General features: G+C 39.8%; 9 protein-coding genes across 9 annotated transcripts; all 9 read left to right on the top strand.

The window, feature by feature from the left end:
- Positions 1 to 1,309: 1,309 nt before the first annotated feature.
- Positions 1,310 to 1,984, top strand: TM35_000014190 (uncharacterized protein; the record flags this gene model as incomplete). The annotated part of the gene is made up of 1 exon (XM_029021100.1): positions 1,310 to 1,984. The coding sequence occupies one exon, from the start codon at positions 1,310 to 1,312 to the stop codon at positions 1,982 to 1,984; it is 675 nt and encodes a 224-aa protein (XP_028887608.1).
- A 397-nt stretch (positions 1,985 to 2,381) lies between these two features.
- On the top strand, positions 2,382 to 6,368 carry TM35_000014180 (uncharacterized protein; the record flags this gene model as incomplete). The annotated part of the gene is made up of 1 exon (XM_029021099.1): positions 2,382 to 6,368. The coding sequence occupies one exon, from the start codon at positions 2,382 to 2,384 to the stop codon at positions 6,366 to 6,368; it is 3,987 nt and encodes a 1,328-aa protein (XP_028887607.1).
- Positions 6,369 to 6,803: 435 nt separating this feature from the next.
- TM35_000014170 (inositol 5-phosphatase-like protein) lies at positions 6,804 to 9,140 on the top strand (the record flags this gene model as incomplete). Its single annotated transcript, XM_029021098.1, has 1 exon — positions 6,804 to 9,140. One exon carries the CDS (start codon positions 6,804 to 6,806, stop codon positions 9,138 to 9,140), a length of 2,337 nt encoding a protein of 778 aa, XP_028887606.1.
- A 684-nt stretch (positions 9,141 to 9,824) lies between these two features.
- Positions 9,825 to 11,252, top strand: TM35_000014160 (uncharacterized protein; the record flags this gene model as incomplete). The annotated part of the gene is made up of 1 exon (XM_029021097.1): positions 9,825 to 11,252. The coding sequence occupies one exon, from the start codon at positions 9,825 to 9,827 to the stop codon at positions 11,250 to 11,252; it is 1,428 nt and encodes a 475-aa protein (XP_028887605.1).
- A 673-nt stretch (positions 11,253 to 11,925) lies between these two features.
- On the top strand, positions 11,926 to 12,540 carry TM35_000014150 (uncharacterized protein; the record flags this gene model as incomplete). The annotated part of the gene is made up of 1 exon (XM_029021096.1): positions 11,926 to 12,540. One exon carries the CDS (start codon positions 11,926 to 11,928, stop codon positions 12,538 to 12,540), a length of 615 nt encoding a protein of 204 aa, XP_028887604.1.
- A 606-nt stretch (positions 12,541 to 13,146) lies between these two features.
- Positions 13,147 to 17,445, top strand: TM35_000014140 (putative ATP-dependent RNA helicase; the record flags this gene model as incomplete). The annotated part of the gene is made up of 1 exon (XM_029021095.1): positions 13,147 to 17,445. The coding sequence occupies one exon, from the start codon at positions 13,147 to 13,149 to the stop codon at positions 17,443 to 17,445; it is 4,299 nt and encodes a 1,432-aa protein (XP_028887603.1).
- A 415-nt stretch (positions 17,446 to 17,860) lies between these two features.
- On the top strand, positions 17,861 to 19,327 carry TM35_000014130 (uncharacterized protein; the record flags this gene model as incomplete). Its single annotated transcript, XM_029021094.1, has 1 exon — positions 17,861 to 19,327. One exon carries the CDS (start codon positions 17,861 to 17,863, stop codon positions 19,325 to 19,327), a length of 1,467 nt encoding a protein of 488 aa, XP_028887602.1.
- A 2,028-nt stretch (positions 19,328 to 21,355) lies between these two features.
- On the top strand, positions 21,356 to 23,059 carry TM35_000014120 (uncharacterized protein; the record flags this gene model as incomplete). The annotated part of the gene is made up of 1 exon (XM_029021093.1): positions 21,356 to 23,059. The coding sequence occupies one exon, from the start codon at positions 21,356 to 21,358 to the stop codon at positions 23,057 to 23,059; it is 1,704 nt and encodes a 567-aa protein (XP_028887601.1).
- A 2,049-nt stretch (positions 23,060 to 25,108) lies between these two features.
- Positions 25,109 to 25,633, top strand: TM35_000014110 (uncharacterized protein; the record flags this gene model as incomplete). The annotated part of the gene is made up of 1 exon (XM_029021092.1): positions 25,109 to 25,633. The coding sequence occupies one exon, from the start codon at positions 25,109 to 25,111 to the stop codon at positions 25,631 to 25,633; it is 525 nt and encodes a 174-aa protein (XP_028887600.1).
- Between the last annotated feature and the right edge of the window lie 763 nt (positions 25,634 to 26,396).

Raw genomic sequence — 26,396 nt, 5'->3', positions numbered from 1 at the left:
AAAGATTGGGCTGGTGAAAGAAGGAATATTCAGTAAATTTTTCAATTTTTTCCTTATGTATATCTCGTACTGTTTTAATGTGCTATTATTGCTAATTTAACCTTTGTTTACATTGTGTACATGTGGGAACTAGAGAAAGAATTAAAAAAAAAAAAGTCTGTTTATTATGTGATCGTAACCTAAAGATAAGAAGAAACAATAGATATATATATATATATCTGAAAAAAATGTGGGACAGTAGTACTATCTTGTTATAATAACTTTAGGGAGCATTAAATCTTTATTTCTTGCTTTTTCAATAAGAAGAGGATGTAAACTAATTGTGCAACACGGTAGTTTTCCGGAAAAAAGTTACATGCTTATAGAATTATATTATTAATATATATATACACATATATTTATATGTTTACAGAATTGTTTTTTTTTTCTTTGTATTGCTATACCAATTATTTTTTTTTGTACCTGCTACTCATGATGGCAGTGCAGTTGCGCATGATATATCCAAGAATAGTTTTTATTCCCATTAACAGTTTATGGCAGGTGAATTGGTGTTTGTTTCTCTCTTTCTGTGTATTTCTGTCCTATTTTCTTTTCTATTCCTTTTGCAAGCCTTGAAAAGGGGTGATATAGACTTTTGTACAACTGGCCAAAAAAAAGAGGAAAAAAAAAACAATGATATTAGCTATTTTGAAGTTATCATTTATAAAGGTCGTCAAGAAAGCTTCTGAGTTTTGAAAGAAGAATAAGTTTTTTTTTTTTTTTGATTATATTCAGCTGAGTTTAAAAAAGTTGTTGGCATTGACATGTTCATTACTATTGGATCTTGGAATGAATGTTTAGCCAAGATTAATAACATTCACACCTCTTTTTCAACATAATATATTTTCGACGGTGTTTTTTTTTCCTTTCATTTTCGTCTGGCGCTGAACCAACCCGTACACCTGAGGTTACCATACAAGGAGGTAAACTTGTCGTATACTATAGATGAGAAATTTAAAATTGTATATATCTCTTCTATTTGGAGTGAGTGAGAAGCCATACTGTTTTTGATTCGATTGTATTGTTAAAGGATATGGGTTAACCAAATCTATATATATATATATGGGAAAAAGAAAAGAAAATGTTTTTTTTTTCCTTTTCCTCTTTATCATATTTCACGTCTGGACTCTCTCTCTCTCTTTTTCTCTTTCTGCGTGTGTGTTTTTTTTTTATCTTTGTTTGTTTGTTTTTCTTCTTTTTCTTCTTCTACTGGTGTATATGTGTTAATGCTTGTCTATGTGATGCTTTACTGGAAGGTGCGGTGAACCGTATGTGGGACTGGGTTGTACAGTGGTTGCTGCCCTCTGGTGAAGTACGCTCAGAAATAGGAAAGGATGAAGAAAAAGAGAACCAGTTGAAAATAGTCGAGAATTCACAGAATGAGTTATGCCGTCTTGATAGTGAGATTGATTCTATTACGGGTACACTTACACAATGTGAAAAAACGCTTGATGTCTTGTTTAAAAAGGAATTACGGCTTCGTGAAGGTTTAGAAGCATACCTTATGGAAATGCATGATTGCAAGAGTGGTGAAACCTCGTCATTGTTAAAAGAAAAAGAAGAAGAAAAAGAACAACAACAAAGAAATGTGAAGATGGGGTTTGGATCTGTGTTAGATAATGGTGATGATGATGATGATGATGATGATAAAAATAACAGTGTGGTGGCAGAAATTTGGAATATTCTCATACAATTCCAAGAGAGAAGGGAGAAGTTGCAAGAGCGTAGATATCGTCTGGAAGTTACGCTTCGGTGTTTAGAGGCGGAAAAGGACGCCGTGTCGGGAACACTGGAATCTTTGCAGGAGCATGTTAATCAGAATTCCTCTGATTTGATGGAAGATAGAGAAGAATATGGATTGGGTGTCCCAATTAATCCTCCACCCGTTTTAGTGGAACTTGTTGAGGAATACCGTGATGAACTAGATATGGGGCGTACAGTCTAAAGGCTTTTGCTCCCTTTTTACTGTTCTTTCTATTCTCTCTTCTTCTTGTTGTTGTTGTTGTTTGGCTTTTGATTTGCATATGGTTTTTTGTTTTGATTTTCATTTGCCTTCTTGCTTGCTCTCAAACCCTGAAAGTTCCAAAAAGGATACTTGTGAAAAGAAGGAATACATGGTTTTTTTTTTCTTTTATTATTTATCTGTGTCTGTCTGTGTGTGTGAGTGTGTGTGCAGGGTAATTCCATTTATCCTTCTACTCCCCTATTTCCCTTTTTTTCTTTATTATTTCTTAGTTTTTCTTTCTTTCTTTGATTGTTGTTGTTATTGCTATTTTCTTTGTACTAGTTCAGAGTCAATCCAATAGTAATAATAATAATAACAATAATAATAAAAGAAATAAATGTCAGAGGATGCCAATGATACAGCTGCGGTTGTTACAACTAGTAGTGTGAGCTCCATCACGCCTGAGGCTCGTTTCGCGGAGCTTGTAATTGCATGCAATGACTCCCGCATACGCATTGCGGAGCTTGAGGCCACAGTGGCCTCATTAGAAGAGGCATTATCGGAAACTCGAAGAACAGACAGTAGCACTGGTGCTTCTTTAGGGCGACGAAGTTCTGCCCCATTGCTTGATCAACCATTTAAAAAGAGTGGATTGCAGGAAATATCTCAATGGAATAAAGAACTTGTGGCTACTGTAGATGAGTTACGTGCCACTATACTAAAAATGGAAACCGATGCTAAAGTTCAGATTATTGTTCTTGGGGATGAAGTAGAACGACTTCGCACGGAGAATGCATCTCTACAACGTGAGAATGATGCCTTAAAGGAACGTGTAGCCGATGATGTATTGCGTCAGCGACAGACAAATCGTGTGGAAATGGCATTTGAAAAAGCTAAAATCGCTTCTCGAGTACGGGCGGCTGGGTTACGACGATTAGAATGTATGGAAGCTGTACTTATGGAAACACATGATGATCTTTACTTTGTACAACGTTTTGATGCCATGAAATTACCTGTACGTGATGTTACCTTTGTTATTCACATTGTAGCAAATGTCTCCTTCCCACTTGTTGGGAGTGAGGAGTTAACGATGAATATTTATCAGGAGATGTTGCAAGGTGCAGCAAGGGAATGTAAAGGATATCATGTCTGTAGTGTAAAACAAATGGAAGTGTTTGCTTTCCATAGTGCTACTGTCGCATTACATTTCGCAAAAGCATGTCATGTTGGTGTAACGAATGTTGCTTGGCCTGCGAGAACAGCTGAAATTCCATACTTTGCTCCTCTTATTGACAATGGAGAAGTTCTATACAGTGGACCACGTATGCATACTTGTGTATATACATGTAATCCAGGATCAGAGGTTGATCCCATCACTGGACGTCCAGTGTATTATGGTCAAGAGGTGCGTAAGGCTTTAGACACCGCATTACAAGCCGCACCTGTAGGTGAAATTGTGGCGAATGAAGATTGGGGAAAACTTTTTTGTAAAGAAATGAATATTATGAATGATATTCATACAGAGATCTTTGCAGATGTGCAACATATACGGGATAAATTGGGTACAGGATGGAGTGTTTTGGCTCTAGAACCTCCATATGGGGATTTATTATATTCTATTCTTCCCGTATCTCTTGAAAGACGCCGTGGACTTCCACCGTATCTTCTTGATCCTACTCCACGATTTCCTCGGGCATTAATAGATACAGAGACATTCTTGTCTTTGGTTATTAACCCTATGAAAGGTGTAAAACAACTCGCTCATACTGGGGTAGACCAGCAGAAACAACGACACAAAGAAGGATGGATAGAATGTATTTGTGATCTTGAGAAACGAGAAAGTGAAGAAAAAGATTTTAATTCTTCTGATCTTGTTGAATTGTACTCTTTACGACGGGAACGTGAAAATATTATTACTCTATACAAAAAACTTGAGACAGCTTGCGCATTTCATGAAAGGATGGCGATGCAATCTGAAGACGCTTATCTCGATAGAATTCATTATATTGATCCAAGTGAAACTTCATATGTGTGTACTGTTGATATTGGAGACAGTGCATTATGGCGAGAGATAACTAAATTATCAATGAATGAAGATGAACATCGTTGTTTGCGTGATGTTTTAATGTCTGGAGTTTTATCATCTGCTCATAAAAATGAAGGTATTATGGTTAATGGTAATAATAGAGATGTATTTGTATATGCTTTTCGTCGACCAGAGCATGTATTACGTTTCGCCTCAGAGGTTTACAGTTTTGTAAGTGAGAAATGTGAGACATTAGGGAGAGGAGATATTTGTCTTATGCGTGCCGCCATAAATGCAGGAAAGATTCGACCTATAGATAACAATGATGATCAACCTGTAGTTTTTAGATCTCATAATAATAATAATAATAATAATAATAATAATAATAATAATAATAATAATCCTGCTGCTACCTCTTGGAATTCTGATTATTCTACAGTGTTAATATGTAGAGGAAGAGTAGTTACACTCTCTGGAGCATTGTGTGATTTAGCTCGTGGAGGTGAAATATTAGCTGTATCTGAAGTTGTACAAGATTACTACGCTACAAAGACTAATCTTGCAAGTATGGAATACAATATTCTAAAACGTGGTGGAAGATATATTCATTCCTTTTCTACTTTAGTTGATGTGTATTCTATTTTACCCAAATCCTATGCTTGCCGGCAGCGTCAACAACGTTCTATGAGTTCTACTGATGAGGCTTTTGTAACCCCATCTTTTGAGTGGTCTTGTCGTTCTGCAAAGGGAGAACTTTCTCTTGAAGGAAGTACTCTCCGTCGTGAAGAAGTAGTAGAACTTCTTTTACAGCAACAGCAGTTGATGGAACGAGGAGAGGCAGCGATGATGGCTTCTCATGATACTGCTTGGGATCTCACAGCCCAACAGTCCCTTCGTCTACCTTGGCTTATCACGGGCAGTTCCGCTACCACAGATACGCCGAACAGTTCAAAAATTGGTTTCTTATTCTGTGATGCTGCGCATGTCTCTTCCCTTTCCCGCATCTTACCTGATGAGCTCTGCAAGGATGTCCTCGCTCAGTACAATCATGTTGTCAAGCAGGCATTGCTAGAGCATGACGGGTTTGTGGCCCGCACCAACTCCCACACGGCGTACATTGTCTTCTTCAAAACCCCCCACCAGGCGCTGGAGGCCGCGCTGCAGATGGACCGGGCTCTTCTCGCCCTCGACTGGCCACGGCGGCTCCACACACTCGAGCCGACGCTGCGGGTGCGGAGTGCCCGGACCGGGCGGCTGCTCTTCGCCGGCGTGCGGCTGCGGGCGGCGGTCGGCGTCTCGCGGTGGACCGACGCGGTGGGGGCGGCGGGGCAACTCGACGGGCGGGCGCGGGGCGGTGAGATCGTCGTGACGCCCGCCGCCATCGCCCTCGTCGGCGCCACTCTTCACGGCTCCCTCCTCCTCCAGCAACTCGCCGTGCGGGTGGTGGACCCGCCCAACGGCAGCAGTGGGGATAGCAACAGTGAGGAGGGGCCACTTCTCGCCTGTGTCGCGCGAAGGGTCGTGGAGCGGCTGGAGCTCATTGCGACAAATAACTCCGCAGGGCAGAGTGAGAAGGAAGAGGGGAAGGCGTCGTGGTGGCAAGAGGCGAGTAACGGGATGGAACCCCTCCCCGCTTCGAGGCTTATACCGAGAAAAACACAAGCAGCGGCAACACCACCACATGCTGCTCTGGTTTCACCTGCTGCGCTGCAGTTATTTGATAATGTGGTGGTTGATTTTAAGAAGGAATTGGCCGTTTCCATCGATGCAGGTCCATCTCGGGAGCAATTTCTGATTCTCTCACGAGATGTACTTAATGGACTCTGTAATGCCATACGATCGCTGGAGGAAGGAATTTCTCGAGTATCACCACAATCAACAACATCCGTAACGGCGACTCCAATGGAAACACATCCCTCAACATCTCTGGTTCTACCTCCTCCTCCTCCTCCTCCTCCAGCTGCTGCTGCTACTACTACTACTCCTCCTGCAACAGCAACAACAACAACAACGACAACAGCAGAGGCAACAGCGACACGTCTCAGGGGAAATTCGGGTAATGTGTCTACCAAGAATATCGCCTCATCTCGAGGAAACTCTCTAATGCAACGTGCGCCAAGGAGTCGTTTTGTGAGTTCTATTGCATCAAGAACGAATACTCCTGATCCTTACAGAAGTGCATTGCTCCTTCTAGATAATACAATAAAAACTGCGATTCAGCGAAGTGGACGCTCATTAGGCAGTACTATTCATCCATCAATCCTTCCGAAACTAAGGGCTCCATCCAAAACATTACCTGATCGTGGTCAAGCGAAGTCAAGCAAGGTGATTCGACTCAGTGGGAAAACCAGAACGTGAGGAGAGATAGTAATGTATCCCACTTTCTCTGTGTGTGTGTGTTTGTGTGTGTATGTGTGTGTTACCCCCCAGGACTGCAATTGGGTGTGGTAGTTTGATGTAAAGAAACAAAAAAAAAAGTATAAGAGGAACAGATAGCAAAGAATTGAGCAAATGAGAATTAATTTGAACTCTGTCTTCTTTATTTTTGTCTACAGTGTATTGAATTCCCTTTTTTTTGCATTTTAGTTTTACTCTTCGTTGCTGTTTTTTTTTTCTTTTTGTTTTCTTGCTTTTTTTTCTTGCTTTTTCTTTTTGCAAAATGCGTAGATTTATTTCTTTTTTTTTCGGAGTTTTGCATTACATTGTATCAACCTTTCTTCACTTTCTTTTGTTTTTTTGGATTGTTGAAACGCAAAACAAAACGAAAACGAAAAAAAAAGGGAAAAATAGAAAATGCAGCCAATGGTTAGATACCCTAAACAAGGTTGCGACAATAGTAGTGGTTGTAATGACCGTGACAGCCACAACAATGTTAAAGAAGAAAAACCTGTTAAACTAGCAAAATCTCGTGAAACCAGAAATATAGTGAAAAAGATATTTCATTATATTATTTCACTATTTTCTGCAGTTTATTATTTTTTACGTGATTTTTTCAAATTTTGCTTTCGATTTAATTCAAGAGCACGGTATGACTCCAGTAACGATACGCTACATAAAAAGGACGATGATCTTTCAACTAAACAATGTGAAGAAGAAGAAAAAAAGAAACGTAAGAATCTGGGTCGTACCATTGTACAGGATATCTCCTCTCTTCTTCACTTAAATACTTCAAATACTGAAGATGACAGTAAAGATGATTCTATGACGAGTGGTACTATTCAGAATGATGCTGTACAGCGTCGCTCTTTTGCCAACACTCTCATACGACGAAGGTTAGAACTTGAAAAACCAGAATCCTTACGAACAACGTTTCGTGTACATGCTTGTACGTGGAATGTAGATCAGACTCCTCCACCTGAGTCATGTCAGGATATTTGCGAGTGGCTTCTTGGAAAATCTCTTATGGGAAAGTTAAAAGCCTACCATGCTGCAAAGGCAAATTATGAGAAAATAGGGAAAGGGACTCCACCTGTTGTTCCAATAGCAGACTTTCCTGATCTCGTAGTGGTAAGCCTTCAGGAAGTAGAAATGGGTGGAGTGGTGTTGGTGAAGGAGTATACAGAAACGGGAGTATCTTGGGCAGAGACTATTGTAGAAGCCCTCAATAAGGCAAGTGATCATAAATTATGGTATAGGAAACTTAAGATGGTACAACTTGTGGGCCTTGTATTAATTGTTGTGCTGCGAGTGGAGCACTCGAAGTATGTGATGAATGTACGGGCCTCTCTCACACGTACAGGAGCTATGCGTGGAGTTTGGGGCAATAAAGGTTCTGTTGGACTACGGGCCACTATATATGGAAAGAGATTTCTTCTTATTGCAGCACATTTTGTGGCACATAAACATAACGAACGTACACGTACATTTAATTATCATGCTTCTTTAAGTGATCTTCGTTTTGAAGCTCAAGTAGACGTAGATGATGAAACTGAAGTTCTTCAGATGTTTAGTACTTTGGCAAGTGAATCTGAAATGATTCGTGGTGTTATTGGAAATCATTCTACTTGGGCCCGTTTATTTGGTAATTTTAGACGAAATCCATCTGCTGGTATTGAACGACGTGTATTAGATAAGCATGATTATGTTTTCTTTCTTGGTGATCTTAATTCACGTTTACATGGTGTAAAAAGCGCCGATATTAGACGACTTGTTCGATGTAAAGATTATGATCATCTCATTTGTTGTGATGAATTACGACAAGGTATGATTAGTGGTGATACCTTTGATGGCTTTCAAGAGCCTATTATTGATTTTCCCCCTACATATAAATTTGATCATGGTACTGATTTATATGATACCAGTTATAAAAAACGTGATCCAGCGTGGTGTGATCGTATTCTTTTCCGTGTATGCCTTCCATGTGAAGATAGCGTTGGTTATTCTCTTGATGAAGAAAGGACAAACAATAGTACTACTAGGAATAGCAGTAGAAGCAGTGGTGGTGGTAGTAATACTAGTAGTAGTGGTAATAGTAGTAGTAGTAATAGTAGTATCTGTTTTAGTTGTAATTGTAATAGTAAAAATGGTAGAAATTGTTGTAATGGTGAAGATAAAAATAAAAAATTATTATCAGACTCCAACAAGAACTCTACCAATGACAAGCAAGAGACCCCATGTACAACGTCAACTAAATTTCCTCTTTCACATGTATATGAACCTCTTCACAAATCTGCAGAGGATGTCAAAGATGAAGCAGAATCCTCTACATCTTCTTCTAGGAGTAGTGAAGTACTATTAGAAGGAAAAAGAAGTATATCAGTACGTGGAGAAATACCACCTACACACCTTTTTGGTAGTTTATCTTCTATGGATACTACTGAACCATCTACCTCAAAAACAAAATCACCCCCAGTAGATATTGTTGCAGCAGAGGCGAAGCAACTCCCTACTTTTTTTTCCGCTAGACGATCAACATGCACAGATCGACGGCTTCTCATATTTCCAATGGTGCCAAATAGGGTGAGTGTTCTTGACTATCATCATATTCCAGATATGAGACAGTCGGATCACCGTCCTGTCTGCGCACAATTTGATGTAGATGTACTCTCTCTTGAGAAGGACTTAGTTGATGAAGTGATGCACGATGTGTATGAAGGGCTAAGTCACGATTATGCATATTATATCACTTAATTATACTTGTTTGAATGATCTGTTTTTTTTTTTTTTTTTTTTTTTGTTTCTTGTTGATTTGTTTTCCTTCTTTGGATGTATGTTGAAATAATCGTTCTTTATTGAGAGAAAAGTCTCTTGATGATGTTGTAATTGTTGGTTGTTTGTTTTTGTTTTATTTATCCATTGAGTTCAGTAGATTTAGAGGAACGAAAACAAAAAAGGGTATATATACATACCTTTGTTTTTTGTTTTTTTTCGTTTCTATAAAGTCTACCATTTTCTCCTTTCTCTGACGTATTCAAGATGCAATCGCTGTATTTTTCGCGTTTTTTTTTTTTTGCTCCTTTTCCCTTGGATAGCGATACTTTCCTTTTTTCTTTGTATTCCAAGTGGTGTATATATCTTTCTTTGTGCGTTTGTTTGTGTGTTCATCTTTGTTTTTCACTGTATTTAAATCCTTTTTTTTTTGCATTTTGTTTTCGAGTACTTATACTGCTTATTTCGTCAGCAATCTCATCAATTACTCGCTCTCCGGTAATTCTGGACCTGTGTTTGTGTGAGTGTGAGTGTGAGTGAGTGAATCTGTAAACAGAGGAAGAACAGTGTACATCCATATATATATATATATATATATAGTGATTGTTTTTTTTCTCTCTTATTGTTGTTGTTGTTGTGTGTTCCTTCCTTTTAAAGTTATTGAAGATGTTTCAACTTCAGAAGGACGATGCACACTTTGGGGTTCGCATCACCACGAAACACAATCACAATAACACACACAGAATGCGAGAAGACGATAACAAGACACCACCACCAAGAACAAGAAGAACAAGAGCCGAAGCAGCGGCAGCAACAACAACAAGAGCAACAGCAATAGAAACAGAAGCAACAAATATAGATATAGAAGTAGCCGCCATCAATCAAAGTGGAATACCTCACTTGGCTGGTTCTGGTGCTCATGTTCCTCTTCGGAGCCGAACTGTTATTGGCCCACGACTACAACTACGTACTTATCATGATAATAGTGAAGTACGTGCGGCGTTAGAGCGATTAAAACAATCGTGTGGAGCCTCTTCATTAAATGAGGCGGAGGAACTAATGACACTGCGTCACATTCACGATGGATCGGATCCCACTTGGTCTCAACTGAATCGAATTCCCGGTCATGTCATTCTTTACTGTTTCTCTTTCTGCGATATGCATTCACTCTCTGTGCTCTCGTGTGTGAACCGCCGTCTCTCTGCGCTGGCGAATGCCCATCATTTGTGGGAGGCCCACGCCCGGCGGCTGGGAGTTCCCCTGCGGGATGCCCGGCACGCCCGGGAGGATATCCGCCTCGCCCTTCAACAGCGGGAGGAGAGAGAAGAGGCGGAGGTGCGGCGACACGAAGACGAATATGAAGAACTCGAACGCCGACTTGTGGAACGCACAGCCGCCAATCGCGCACTTCCATTAGACGTGGACGCGGCTTTGTTAACGGCTCGTAATCGTGTTCCTCCAATCACGAGTAGCGGTAGAAACCGTCCTAACAATAGTAATAATAATAATAATAGTGGGAACCGTAGAACCCTCGCGGAGGAACGGGCATTGCGGGAACAATTAGATCAAATTGAAACCACAAAGCTGAATATATTGCGCACTATCACGGAACTCCAATCTACACTAGCTACTCATGAACAGCAGATTCAGCAAATACAACAGCGACTGGACATTTCACAAAGAGGTGAAACTGAGAATGATTCGACAGGTCTGTCGGACTCACTTACCCTCGCGGATGTTCAATCCTTTGAACGCCGCGTCTGTCACGTTTTGTTGAATCCCGTCTCTGATCTTCCTCTTGTGCTTCGAAGAGGGATTGATGACTTTAGTACAATGGAGCTTCTCTGTTTATACGGGGGTGGTGATGTTGGCCAACTTGTGCGGCAACGCTGGGCTGCATTTAAGCGTTTTTTCCCTCCACTTTCACGAGACTATGTGGCAGTGCGACAGGCATTGTTGTTGCCGCCGTCATCGTCTAATAGTAATAACCAAACACCATCCGCGCGATTACGGGAGTCGTTTGAACGTATTGCTGGAGTAATTCGCCGTGTGCAGATGATGACAGATAGCGAGATTGTGCAAATTACTATGTAATTCCAATGGCAATGATTAAACATATATATACGGCTTATTTTTGTTGTTTTTTTTTTTTTTTTTTTGATTACCTGTTGTTGTTCTTATTGTTATTATGTGGCATTATCTTAATATGCCCATACGTAGACATGTAAATAGAGACTATGTTTGCAAGACTTGTTTTTTTTTTTTTTACATACTACGACTCGATCTTATTCTGAGAAGGTTTTGACTCTCTACATTTATTTATCTCTATCTCTGTATATATTTTTATGTACGTATGTCTATTATTGTGCGTCATTTTTTTTTTCTTCTATGGAATCTTGTGAATGGGAAAGTATGGCCTCTTTTTTTTTTTGCTTTTTTTTGGTAAAGTATGAATGGTATTTCTTTCCATATTTGAGATGGCAACGATTTCTATGAATTGTATGTAAAGAATAAATGGGAGTGTTAAAAGGTGGCCTTTAACTCTTCTTTTTTTTTCTTTCTTTTTTTTACGAGTACCGAATGATCACTGTTAATATGGAGTCCTTTTTGGGGATCACTGTGATATTTCGCTTTAATTTATAGAGTGATAAAGAGAGAATACATATAAGAAGCAAATTGTTTTTTTTTATTTTCTCTCTCTCTCTCTCTCTCTCTCCCTTTTTTTTTTCTCTATGTCTATGTTTCAGTCAGAAGAAGAAGAAAAGTAATGCTACGAAGGTGTACTTCTCTTATTACCATTACTTCAACCATTATCGCCCAATCACATTCTATTACCCGTTCCATTAGTACAAGTATCCCCAATAGTGTACCTGAGAAGAGTGAGGAGAATGGAGATGTGGCCTCTACTACAGAAGATACACACTCCGCATACCGTGAACGTCTCATTCGTGAAATTCTCTCACGCGATAAAGAGATATTTGAAATGAAACGACAGCATGAACTCTCTATGATGCGTGTAGAGGAGAACCAGCGCCGTACACTCAAAGACCAGGAGGATCGTGGTATGTATTATGAGCAGAACTGTAATGTTCATACCTTTGACACTGTCTCTGTTGGTCTATACACACAGCGTAATACTCTTTATCACACTATGGGAGTAGAGAGACTTCGAAATGTAAAGTTATTTGTTACTTTACTTGTTACTCTCGCTACTTGCTTTTATCTTTACTATCGCTATATGATAAACCCAGAGTGGGTGTATGTGGAGAAGCCGTTGAAAATCCTTGGAAGCCGCGTTGGTGCCCTGAGAGAGTTGCGCGAACAGATAGCAGCGGAAGAGGAAAAACAGCTTCTTTCAGTTCATTCAAATACACGTTTTTAAGGAATTTTTCTCGATCTAGCTACGGCTATTATTACTGTTTCTGCTGTTATTAACTGGTGTGTATTTTCTTTTATTTTTTTTTTTTACACTTGGGTGTATAGTTGATTTGCTTCCTTCGTTAAAAAAAAAAAAAAAAATTACCAGTGAAGTGTGTGAAGAATGTGAGTGACAAATTGTGCTTGTGAGTTCAGAAATAGAATGAAGGATATCTTTTTTTTTCTCTGTGTGTTCATACTTCTTTATTTTTTTTTTCCATTTCTCTTATTGACTCTAAATAATAATAATAATAATAATAATAATAATAATAATAATAATAATAATAATATACAATACTTTGTAATTCATTAATAACATAAACTAAAGGGAAGGACAAAGACTGAGGTAGAGGTATAAAAATAAATTAAAGAAAAAAAAAGGAGGATAATCTTTTTTTTTTTTTTTTTTTTTTTTTCTGTGGTATTTTTATCCACCTACATGCGGAGAATCCTTTATCCGCTAAATATCTTAGCATTCTGCAGATTCTCACATGGTTGTGGTCCTCACACATCTCGTCTATCCCATCGGTTAAACGGAAAAAAGAGTGAAAAAGATATTAGTAAAATACGAATGAAATTTCATCCAATACCAGCACTGCAGGTAGATATGCGTGCAGAGTCTCAAATTGAGTCTTTTCTAAAGAAAGAGCGTCAACGAGAGGGAACCAAAGAAGAAACATCATTTAATGGAAGATTATCAAGTAAAGAGACATTTCCAACTATTCGTCTCTTAAATGTTCCAAAGTCTACTTTAAAACGTGCAGTTTTAGAGTTTTATGTGCGGGGAAAGGCGGTTACGGCGATAGGGCAATCTACACGTGCAAAGAGAGCAAAGATACTCTGTTGTATGCATGCACTTCAACTTATTGATCATTTCTCACTTGATGCTAGTGAGACTTCTTCTACGCCTACTCCATTACCATTAGAGGAGGAAGCACCTACATGGAATTCTTCTTCTACAAAATCAATGTCATTTTCAGTTATTCGATCTTCTTCATCTTCTACAATTAATACGACTGATACCCCTCCACAACCAAATGCATATAAACGATGGGAAGATTATGTAGCAGATAGTGAGTTGTACGTTAAACGTCAAGAAGAGAGAGAACGAAATGAAGCATATGCACAAATGCGTATTCCATTAACAGGAAATATGCTAGTTGATAGAGCAACTAGAATTACAGAAAATGAAAGGTGTACAAATCAATTAGCCCTTCAACAACTTAATAATCAAATTCGAGGTGCCACTAAAGAGATGAATGTGGTTCAAGTAATGCGCCGTGTTTTTGTGTCTACTCTCGTTCTAGATAGTGCGACACATCTTAGTGCTATTGGTGTTGCTAATACTCCAAAGGAAGCTAAACAACGTACTGCTATGCATGCATTAAATATTCTAAAGCTTGTAAAAGAGCAACGTCAAGAATCTACAAGAGGAAATACAGTAAGAACAGCAACAAACTTTGGAGGTAGTGGAAGTTGTGTTTCTTCTAATGCTTTATCAACAAGTCTTACTCCACGATATGGGAAAATGCTGGATTTTTTTACACTTCTTTGTGATGTAACCCCATCTTCAAAGTATACGAAAGAAAGCAATTGTTATACGTGTCAGATGGAATTAGATGGAGTCAAGTGCACAGGGCGTGGTATCAATAGATTTGAAGCAGAGCGCAATGCCATTGAGACCGCACTAACAGAAATGGAATTATATGATGAAAGACTACAAGCCATCAATAGTCTTATTTCAAGATATCCTAATATGCAACCTCAAACTATTCCTAGTGTCACCCTACCAGAATCACTACGGAATGAAATTCATTCCTTTGTACAACAATGTCGTAAGGAACTTCATTTACCAGAGGAAACCATTCAAACTGTACATACTACTACTACTACTACTACTACTACTACTAATAGTGAGAAAGAGAATGAGAATTCTGTACCCTCTAGTAGTAGTGAGACTGTTGTGGATGTTGAGACGCGTGCGACTCTTGCGGCGTTGGAGGCGTCCCCGCACGATGCGGCGTACTCCTCCACTCTTCTCTCCCGTCTGCGGGCGCTGCGGCTGGACGCGGTGTATCTCTCGCAGTTCCACCCCCGCCGCTCGTCCCTCCCCATCGCGCGGGCGGAGGCGCAACTCCACTCGGCGCTCGCCACGCAGCGGGCGGTGGTCGTCTGCGGGGCGACCGGCTGCGGGAAGACGACGCAAGTCCCGCAGTTCCTCCTCGACGCCGCGACCGCCGCCGGCTGCGGGGGGGCCTGTCGGGTGATCGTCACGCAGCCGCGGCGCCTCAGCGCGTGTGGGGTCGCCGCCCGCATCGCCGCGGAGAGACGCGAGCGCATCGGCGAGACCGTCGGGTACGCCGTGCGACTGGACGCGCGGCCGGGGCGGCACATCACACTCTGCACAACAGGCGTGCTGCTGCAGCTGCTGGTGGGGTCCCCGGCGCTGGAGACGGTGAGTCATCTCGTGATTGATGAGGTGCACGAGCGGGATGTGAACTGTGATGTGCTGCTGGCATTGGTGCGGCAGATTCTGCAGCGTGGGAATCCACGACTGCGGGTGGTGCTTATGAGTGCAACCATGCAATCCGAAAAGTTTGCCGCGTACTTTGGGAATGTACCCGTCATTAATGTGGAGGGAACGACATATCCTGTGAAGGAAAGGTATCTGGAAGATATTGTTCAACTCTTGCATAAGTCTTCCATGGCGAATTACTATAGTCCTATGTTTGACGTACTAGATAATAAGATATCACAATCTAGAAGAGGTAAAAATATCACCAGTAATCGTAATTCTGGTTTTCGTGGTAAAACACAACTTCTCACAACACCGTTAAAAACAGATTATGGTCTTATCGCACGTCTTATTGAGTTAAGTGTAAGTATAGATCTTCAAAATGAAGTTTCTGGAAAATCTATTCTGGTATTTTTACCAGGATGGAAAGAACTAATTGCGGCTAAGCAAGCTCTTGAAAATATTACAACTAATAGACGATATCACATTATTCTTCTTCACTCTTCTGTAGATGCAGAAAAACAACGACAATGTTTTGAACCTGCTCCTGAAGGATATATTAAAGTAGTTTTTGCTACAAATATAGCTGAGAGTGGTATTACTATAGATGATGCAGCTGTAGTTATTGATACAGGTTTAATTAAACAAACAACGTGGGTTCCACGAGATAGTGGTTCTCTTTGTAAAACACATACTTCATCCTTTGCTACTCATCTTACTTTACAATATGCAAGTCGTGCAAATTGTACTCAACGTAAAGGTCGTGCTGGACGAACTCAAGGAGGTGTATGTTATCGACTCTTTACACGTGAGATATGGGATGCCTTACCATCCTTTCAAGAAGCGGAAATTCATCGTGTACCTCTTACACAGGTGTTACTTAAATTACTTTCACTTGGTTATACCAAACCGAAGGAAACTCTTGGTACTTTTATTGAACCTCCATCTGTTCGAAATGTAGAGGCATCCCTACATCAACTCCAGTGTCTTGGCGCCGTAACGGCAACGGAAGAATTAACACCTCTGGGTTTATATCTTTCACGACTTCCATGTGATCCACCTATTGGAAAAATGATTATGATGGGTGTTGTACTACGATGCTTAGATTCTGCATTAACTATGGCAGCTACTGCTGATGTGAGTCCATTTTTGGCAAATCGTGAGTTATCTTTTGAAATACGTCAACGACGTCATATACTTGCTATGGGATCTCAGAGTGATCATATTAGTGTATTAAATGCTTATAACGCTTTTTGTGCCAGACGTGGAGATGTTAATTTTGCACGAGAAAATTTTCTTCATATGGGTAATCTTCGTTTAATATCACGTTATAAAGAACAATATCGTGAAATATTACGTCGTTCAGGATTTATTCGTAGTGATGAGTTAAACTCTCTTGATGTTCCTGGTAATAATAATAATAATGATAATGATGATGATGATGGATTCTTGGTAAGTGATGATACCTCCTCTATGGAGCAACTATATGTTGATTCTGGACCACTCTCTTCAGATGCTTCTGATGTAACACTTGTAAAGGCATGTTTATGTGCTGCGTTATTCCCAAATGTCGCGGTATTAGATCCAGCACCGTTATTGCAGGGATCGACAAAAACAAAAAAACTGGTAATGCGCACCTCTACACGTGTAAGCATTTCTCCATCAAAGGATAGTGCATGTCGTCGTCTAGGACCACCACGTAGCCATGGAGTTCTTACTGCACAGGAATTCTTTGATCAAGAAACCCATGACAATGATGAGAATAATAATAATAATAATAGTAATAGTATTAGTGGACCTTTTACTCCTTCAATGTTGTATATGTATCAGAATGTGTTTGGTGTACGGGAGTCACGAGAAGAGTTTCTCACACAAGTCTCCTCTGTAAGTCTCTGGGCGCTGCTACTCTTTGGTGTGGGTGAGGCCGATATGCAGTTTGATCCTCTGCTCAATCTCTGCATTGTTGGTGGCTGGATTGGTATTAAAATAGACTCCAGCTCCTTTGCAGCTATGCAGGCCCTACGTACAACTCTACACGCTGTTGTTTGGCGAAAATATAAACATCCGGATGATGATAAAAATAATAAAGCGCTTGAAGTGCTTAGAGGTTTGTGTAAGGCGGTTCTTAAGTCTCCACCAAATGATAGGGAGCAATACATCAACCGTCTAGTGGATACTGGACGTATTGTTTCTCCAACAAAAATGGAGCCTTTCACAAATATCTCTGGCGACAATACTGTTGATGATGATATTGATGATGACACAGATGATGCTAATGCTAATGGTGATTATCATGATGATAATGGTAGTCCTGTTAAAGGAAAAACAGAAAAGAAAAGAACTTGTTTTGCGTAATGATATTTCTCACTTTCGGTTTATCTTTTTTACTGTTTTTTTTTTTCTTTTCTTTCTTTCACTTGATATATTTACGTCACATTTACGGAGCATGTATTGTGTTTCCTTTTTATTTTTCTCTCTTTTCTCTGCAGTTCACAATTTAATGATTTTGCATTTTTATTTCCCTTTAATTTCTACTTGTGGAAAAAGTATGATTCCTCATAAGTTTTGATACATGAAATGAAGTGTTTTTTTTTCTTCTTTGAATTATTGCTCTGTTTGTTTGTTTGTTTGTTTTTTTTCCTTTTTTACTTTCACGTTTATTATTATTATTATTATTATTATTATTATTATTATTATTATTATTATTATTATTATTATTATTATTATTATTTATTTATTTATTCAGAAGCCAAAGGTTCATACCACCAGGATGGCAGTGAGTGGTACCGGTAGCAGCGATAACAGAAACACCAACACCAACAACAGCAATAGTAATAGTAATAGTGGTAATCCTTATGTTTGTTTGTCAGCGCATTGTGATCTGCTGCACTTTGTGGGTTCAGTTCCGCATCCCTACGGTGGGCCAACACCACAGACAATTGCTGATCGAACTTCACGATACGTTCGTTTCTCTTGTGAGTCTCTCGAGAAGACACCAACAGTAGTCGTGAAGTGTGAACATCCCCTCTTTTCCTCTGTTCCTATTGAGAAGAATTCAAACGGTGTGCCATTTTTCCCTTTTAGTGGTGTTGGTTTGGCGCAATGGGGATTCCGTCACAACTTTGATGTCTCATCCTCAGACTCAAAGTCAGAGTTTAAATTACAACAACAACAACAACAGCAGCAGCGGCAGAGTGAGGTTAATGATAGTTTTTCCCATTCCCAAGAACCTCATCATGTATCAGAGAAAATTCCCAATAATAATCTTAATGAAGCCACATCATCCCTTCCAGTCTCATCTGAAGTGGAGACTACTACTGTAGAAAGTGGGATATATGGTGTTATCAATCCTTTTGCATTGCGCCGTGTAATTTTACAGGCGCTTTGTGTTCTTAATCTCCCCAAGCGAAGTCCAGCAGTGGCCTTCACATTTTGTGCACATGACACGACTCCATTTGGTGCTACAAATTTTCTTATACTTCCTCGTTGTGCTGAACAAATACCAGCATTGGCTAATCCAGTGAAAGTAAATCTTGTCGTCACGCGAGTTAACAATGTCGATGTACTTGGATGCAACTTTCCCTCCTCAGACTTGCAGAAAATGAATGAGATAAAAAATGATGGTAATATGTGTTCCTTGCCTTCTATTTCATCTCCGTTATTTTTGCAATGGGAATTGAAAGAGGATACCGCAGAGAAGTCTCAGATTGATGTAGAAACTGTTAATTTGGGTTTATTCCTTTCAAAAATTATGATTTTTAAACTCTTTTATACTTCTGCTGTAAAATTTTCTGAAGGAACAGAAAATAAGGATGATCGTGTACGGCGTGTCGTTAGCTGGACTCAACGTCGTTCTTTTCATCTTTTGGCACTTATTGCACATTGCATTTGGTGTGAAAAGGTAGGTTGGTACGTGATGAATAGTATGAACAGTTCTGCAGGAGCAAAAACTACATCTTCAAGGTTCAATCATTGTAGAGCCCATCTAAAATGGCGTAATGATGCTTCTTTTTCAAATCCTAATGAAAAGTGGGAAACCACTTTGATTTTTTATAGTGATGCGTCTAGTGGTAATGATAACTGTTGTAAATCAGAGATGCAATCGAATTTAATTACCCCCAGTTCATCTGTGGTGTTACATTTGACTGTTCGGGGATGCGATGAAGAGATGTGTTGGGATTGGTCTGGTCCAGTTCCTCGTGTAGTACGCGGTGGATTGTGTATACTCCACAAGTAGCAAGAGGAAACTGTACCAAGGGAAAAGAAACTTCACACTGAAGTAGGTGGAAGAATGAAATGAGGTAAGCGAAAATGAAAACAAGAGAAAGAAAGAAAGAAAGAAAAAGAAGGAATTCCGAATGCGCAGCAGCTTGTTTATTTTGTTTTTATTTTTATTTTTTTTTTCCTTATACCCATTGGAAAGTAGGAAATGTGCTTCACATGGGGGGAGTCTTCCTCTGAACATATTTATATCAAATTAGATTCTTTGTTGGTTATCTGTTTGTTTATTTTGTTTTTCTTCTATTTAATGAATTCATCCTTTTTTTTTCCTTTCTTTGTATACCATATGTTATTATTATTTTTTACGACACAGAATACGATAGGTCACCTCAGATATAAAGTTTGTTTCTTCTTTCGGTTGTTGTTGTTGTTGTTGTTTTTTTCTGTTAGTATCTGTTTACTTTATTTATTTTCTTTCCTCTCATTCCCCTTCTTATGGGTGAAGTATAAAATGGATATGAGCAAGTTTATTTTACTTTTATTAGTCGTCTTGTTAACATCGTTTCTACCGAATGGTGGTCTGGCGTTAGAGCTCTGTCGCAGCCTCTCTGACCTCCGCGGCATCAACTACAATATCATACTCGAATCGAATGAAAGTTACTACGAAGATGGCGAGTACTTCTGCGCCCCCACCGCCCCTAAGCAATTCCAGTGCCGTTGCGGCTTCGCCACCATCTGTGTTCACAAAAACGACCCGTGGGGCCGCAACATTGGCTACTGCGGCTGCTGCCCGACGTGGCTGATTGTCTTTTTCGTGTTCTTTGGCGTCTTCTTTGCGCTGTCGCTGCTGACGGCGGTGTACCTGTGGGCCTGCCGGGGGAAGTGGTGGTGCGACGGGTACCCGCCGCCGGTGCAGCCGCTGATGTGCCGCCGCGGCCACGCCATCGTCGCCCCCGCCTCGGCGCCGCTCCCGCCGAATCTCTTCCGCGGGTACCCGTCGGCGGACTTCGCGAGCGACCCGGTCGGCGGGGAGGCGGCGGCGGCGGGCGGCAGTGAGGCCCCGTCGTCGTCCCCATCGCGGGCCGGCGGGATTATCCCCGGCAGGCGGAGGGCCGGCCGCAGGGGCCAAGCGGCCCCGACAGAGACAGAGACACCAGCACCACCACCGACACTGACACTGACAGAGCGGTCGGAGGAGCCGCCAGAAGCACAGAATCGTCTTAGTCGAAGGAATGTCCCCATGCATTCCAGTAGATATTATGAAGAAGTCTAGTGGTGGGTTTTTTTTTTCATGAATACTGTGTGTTTAGATAGCAAATCAACTACACCACAGCAAAGTTGTGAAGTCACAACGAGAAGAGAAGGGAAACTTCCACCAATAAAAAAAAAAAGGCAAATGCATACATATTGTAGAAAGAAAGAATTAGGTTCAAACTTTTTTTTCTTTGAAAGAAATCCAATAAGAAAATGCAAATGAGAATACAGCAAAAGAGAAAAGAAACAAAAAAAAAAGAGAATGGTAAACATGTAAGATTGTTGTCTTCTTTTGTATTTTTGCTGTTTTAAGAAGGTTATGTACTTTTAGGTACCGAATTATGTTTGTTTGTATGTGTATATATCTTTATTCCACTTCTTCTTGAGTGTGTACAGAGCTGATACATATATGTATAAACAAATATGTGTTTCTCTCTACTATTGGTTTACAATTGTCTATATATTTGGTGCATAAATATGCACCTTTATGATACCATGTGCATATAAATACATTATAGAAGTGGTTGTTTGTTTGTTTGTTTGTTTGTTCCATATTTTAAATGGTAAAGTAAAATGTATATATTTATATACAATACAAAGCATTTCCATTGTCACTTTAATTTCATTTCCCTTTCTCTGTGTCTTCTTGTTCTTCTTATATGTTTTTACATGGGAGGTGTCCATCCCGCTCCAACATTTGGCAGGAGGTGTGGTACAATACGTGAACACACCAACCAACACAAACCAAAGACAAAAAAAAAAAGAAAAGTAAAACAAGAGAATAAAGAAAATGTCAGACTCACGTCCGTTGTCGTCGATTCCAGAATCCCGAGATCTCAATGATGCCGCATACATGGAGGAACTCATCATTAAGAATGAGGAACTTCTTCTTGAGGTTAACCGACTGCAGCATATCATTAAAGATAAGGGTCTAGATCAAGTTCACGCACTTCGTGAGGAGAACAAGACACTTCGTCACCAGTTAGAGTTGCTAGAGGTGGAACACAACAGCCGTGATGGTATTCACTCCGCTCTAAAGGATCTATCCGAGCAGTTCAGGACAACATATAACTCAAGCTCAGAGTGTAAAACACTTGAGCAGCAAAATATGGCATTAAAGCAGGAATTGCTTAGAGTCACAATGAGTGAGGAAGAAGCACGGCGGGCACAACAAGAGGCAGAACGACGTGGTGTTGGTTTGAATGAAGAAATTACAAAGTTGCGTACGGCCCTTCAGGAGTTAACGTCTCAACTGGAAATTATGGAAAAGGAAAAGAAAGAGGCAGAAGCATTACACAAAGAGGCGGTGAAATCTTTACAGGAGTCACTGGCCCACACACATGAGTTGCAGGAACAGCATGCGGCGCTAAATGAAAAAATCTCTGCTGCTACACTAGAGGCGACTGAACAGTCTAGACTAAAAAGAGAAAAACATAGTTTGCTAGAACAGGAACTTGCCGGACTGCGGGAGGCACATATGCAGAGTGAAGAACAATGTCAAGTAATGGAGGATCAAAAGGCAGCACTCCGAAATCAACTGCGTGTAGCACAGGAGGCACTGTTAACAAGAGAGAAGGAGTTTTCAATAGAACTTTCGAAGCAAAGGGAAGAATTAGAGGAGATGCGAAGGAAGGAGGTGGAAGAATTGAAACGAGGCATGCAAGAGAAGGAAATACGTTTACAACATCATATTGAGAAGTATTTGTCTATAAATCAACAAATGGAAATAATAAAGGCTGAGAATCATGCAATTATGGAACGATATGGAATGAAACCTGAAGATGTGGCTGAACTTCAGAAACGTGTGAATGAACTGCGAGAGGAACGTTCACGAAAAGATGAGTTGCAACAACGCTATCAGGCTATGCTTTCAAGTTCTACATCTATTAATAGTGAAATTAAGGATCTCTTTGTTAGTATGTTAGACTACCAGGAACGTCAAGAGGAGGAAATGCTTACCATGTTGCGCATTCAGCAAATACAGCAGGAAGAAGAGAAAAAGGTGTATGAGTATAATATTAGGAAACTCCGTGAAGAGAATAAGACGCTTGGTTGTAAGATAAAGATATTGATAGAGGAACACGCCAATGCCAATAGAACAGCCCCAACAACAACAACAACATCAACAACATCAACGACGGAACCCGTAACAACAAATGAAACATCATGGAATTTACCACAAGGTGGGAATTCGTTACTTCCCCCATATACAAGAGAAACTGCCAGACCAAATCCCCCTGCGTGGGTTCCCAACACAGGCAGCAATAGTGAAGGCAGAAGTGGTAGTAGTAATAATAACACAATGAATGATATGATGTGGGGGCAATCGGCTTTACCACCAATGAACAGTGGGGCTCCAGCGGCGTGGTATCACGATCCCCGAAACCCATCGGGTGGTGCCCAACAATCCCGCGGGTGTGTGCCCTGCCCGCGCTGCACACTAAATAACAAGCCTGGCGCTACCGTCTGTGAAGTTTGTGGTTCCCCAATATAAAGAAAAGAAAAGAAAAGAAAAGAAAAGAAAAAAAGAAAGGGGTTCCTTTAGTTAATCGTGGCGATGATGGGTGGGGGTGATACATGGTACGTGAAAAGGTACAACCGTGGAGTTAAATGGAACCCAAAAGTGGGGAAAAAAGAAGAAAAAACAAAGATCCAGTGTACGTGAGATAATTAGTTTTTTTTTTTTTCTTTTGGATTCTCATTCACGAGAGTCATCATTATCGAAGGATGACTTATTCATGGTTTTTTTTGTCTTGCTTATTCTTCATTTCAACTTGACGGCATTATTTGTATTTCGTTCCCTTCATATGTTTATTTTCCCTCCTTTCCTTCATATCTCCTCAGAGTGATTATGTTTAAGAGGTTCTTTCGATGTGATTGTTTTCCAACTCTCTCTCTCTCTAGTAATTTTTTTTCGGTTTTGATTTCCTTTCGATTTTTTTTGTGTTTCTCTACGTGTGCTGTTTCTCTTGTTAGTCGCTATGGTTAGATCACATCATTTGCCTCTGCAATATTAAAGATGTGTCCACCAGTTGACTTGCTAAAGAGGGAGGGGGTAGAGAGTGGTAGAGGAATAAAAGTAAGTGTTAATTGTTATTGATTTTGTTTGTTTTTATTATTTATTTCCTTCTTTCTTTGTTTCTGGGTATTATTATCACGTGATGTATTCCCTCAGGTCTGAGATGGAGCTGTTTTGAAGGGTGTGAGTTATATATATGTATATATATGCGAGTAGATACACACTTGTCTTTGTGGAAACAGCTTTATTAATTGTAATGACTGCAGTACTGCGAGGGAACCCGTGTGTGTTTGTGGGATGGAGACAATGAAAGAAGGAATGAGTAAAAGAAATAAATAAATCAAGTGAATTTCGCCGTATATATATATATGTGCTACGTCTGTGTTTTTTTTTTGTGTTTTATCAGTTCATAACGTTAGTACTGTAAATGCCTATGGGTAATTATAAATAAGGCATATACGGACTGTCTTGCTTGTTGGACGGTAATGGTCTCTGATAGACTGTGAGGAAAAGCATGGGAAGAGGCTCTGGATAACATTGCAAATGTATTGTTTCGGATCCCTAACGTGGTCTATGGAATATACATGCAGATTCTCATATATATTTATTTATTTATATATATATATGAGTTATTGAAAAGAGAAATTGAGTGGACGAGTACATTCAAATTGAAAACAAAAACAAGCCAGTGGGAATCTACTACTACGGCTGGAAATCATTTTATTTAAGTCTCTGTTTTTTTTTCCCCTTTTGCCTCTGGCGTCCCACTACTGCACTACATTAATGGACCAATATAAACATGAATAAACAAAAAAAAAAACATTTAAAAAAAAAAATCAAAAGAAACCCCCGGTCGTGTGTTACGGACATGCATAACTTCCACTCAACGATCTTCGTCGCCTCTTCTGCTTGCGTTTTCTTTTCTTTTTCTCTTTCTTTCTCTTCGCCTCGCTCGGTGTTTTTTTTTTTTTTGTTTTTCTCTCTGTCTGTGTGTGTGTGTGTGTTTGTTCTGATATATATTTTTTTTTTCACTGCTGCTGTTGCTGTTGTTGTTGTTGTTATTGTGATTGTGCTTTGGACTCACACAACAACAACACATTCTCTTGGTTACTGCGTTCGGTATTGATATTGCTGTTGCTATCACCCAACCCATTTCAACACAACACAATACAATACAATTAATCAAACGAACAAAATAAAACCCATATAAACAACAACCATTATTATTATTATTAATATTTATTATTTATTACTATTATTATTACTACATCAATATTAATTTTATAATTATTATCAGAATTCTCAAAGTGTGATAATCACTCTGCGAACGCTACCAGCGACAGTAAAGCAAATTGAAAAAATAATAATAATAATAATAATAATAATAAAAGAAGGGATAACCACAAGACACGCTACACGTGAAGGACGAAAGTGAAATAAACCGAGTCTTTGCAAGTATAACAGATAAGCCAGAAAGCAAACAACAACAATAACAAACCAAACAAACCAGTTATACTAAAGAATATGGATATTATTGATAGGCCACTCAGTGAAATCATCAAGGAGCAGAAGATCGGTGAGAGTCTCCGCAAGAATCGCCGTGCTGGACGCAACAATAATAATAATAATAATAATAATAATAATAATAATAATAATAATAACAATGGCCGTGGAGCTCAGAGCGGCGGACCATCGCGAAATGGACGCGGGCGCAGTGGACGCGGGGGCCGCGGGGGCGCACAAGATCAGGGACGCCGCCGGCTGCGCATGCGGCCCAATAATAACAACGGCCCCTTCCGCCGCTTTGGACTCATCAGCCGCCGGCCCAATAATAACAACGGCAGCCGGAGTGCAATCAACAAAAACAACGGCGGCCCCAGTCGTCGCCGCTACGCGATGGACATCATCGACGACAGACGCGATCGCTCCGTGAAGAGTCTTCGCGCGCAGCGCCGCGGCCCAACGGCGTTTGAGCGCAACGACCGCCTCCGCTCATCACGCCGCCGGGATGCGATTGCACGGGCCCGCTCTCGCTTCTCGCGCGATTAGAGAATGCCAATTAAAGAAAAAAGAAAAGTAAAGTAAAAGAAGAGAGAAAAGAAAAAAAAAAAACTGAAAGGAGAATGAAAAAAAAAAAGAAAAAAGAAAAGGAAAGGCCAAGGTCGTGTTTTTATATATGGGTATATGTGTGTTTGATTTTGGATCTTTTTTCTTTTTTTTTACTTTCGTTACCGTAGTTGTTGTTATTGTTATTATTATGTTATTGTTATTATTCTTTGTGAGTCTGTGTGTGTGTGTGGCTCTACTCGTCGTTTCATGTATCTCTTAATTCGACTATTGGTAGTAGAAGCCGCAGGCATAATAATAATAATAATAATAATAATAATAGTAACAATAACAATAACAACAATATCCTCTTCGTGTTTCTTCCATTAGCACTGCGTAGTTGAAAGGGAAAAAGAGTACACAGACTGTGCAAAACCCCCTTTACATGTATTCTTAATTATTAAATAAGAGCAATGTTTTGGGGGAATTGTGTGTGCGTGTGTTTGTTTGTTTGTGTATGGTGATGAAGTGCACCATTATTATTATTATTATTTTTATTAATTATCCTTGCTATTATCATTATGAATATCATTCCGCAGATCGAGAAGAATAAAAAACAAAGAGAGTAGGAAATGATAACAAATAATAATGATAATAATAAGGGGATAAAGATAATAGTGATAATAAAGGTAGTGGAAGTGGATGCGAAGAATATGCTAGAAAGACGAAAATACCAAAGGAATATGAAATAAAATAAAAAAAAAAA

Source organism: Trypanosoma theileri (assembly GCF_002087225.1).
Source record: "Trypanosoma theileri isolate Edinburgh chromosome Unknown TM35_Tth_1_V1, whole genome shotgun sequence".
NCBI classification, from domain to species: domain Eukaryota; phylum Euglenozoa; class Kinetoplastea; order Trypanosomatida; family Trypanosomatidae; genus Trypanosoma; species Trypanosoma theileri.
Note: the sequence above shows the minus strand (reverse complement) of the source record. Positions and strands in the feature narration are given on the sequence as shown.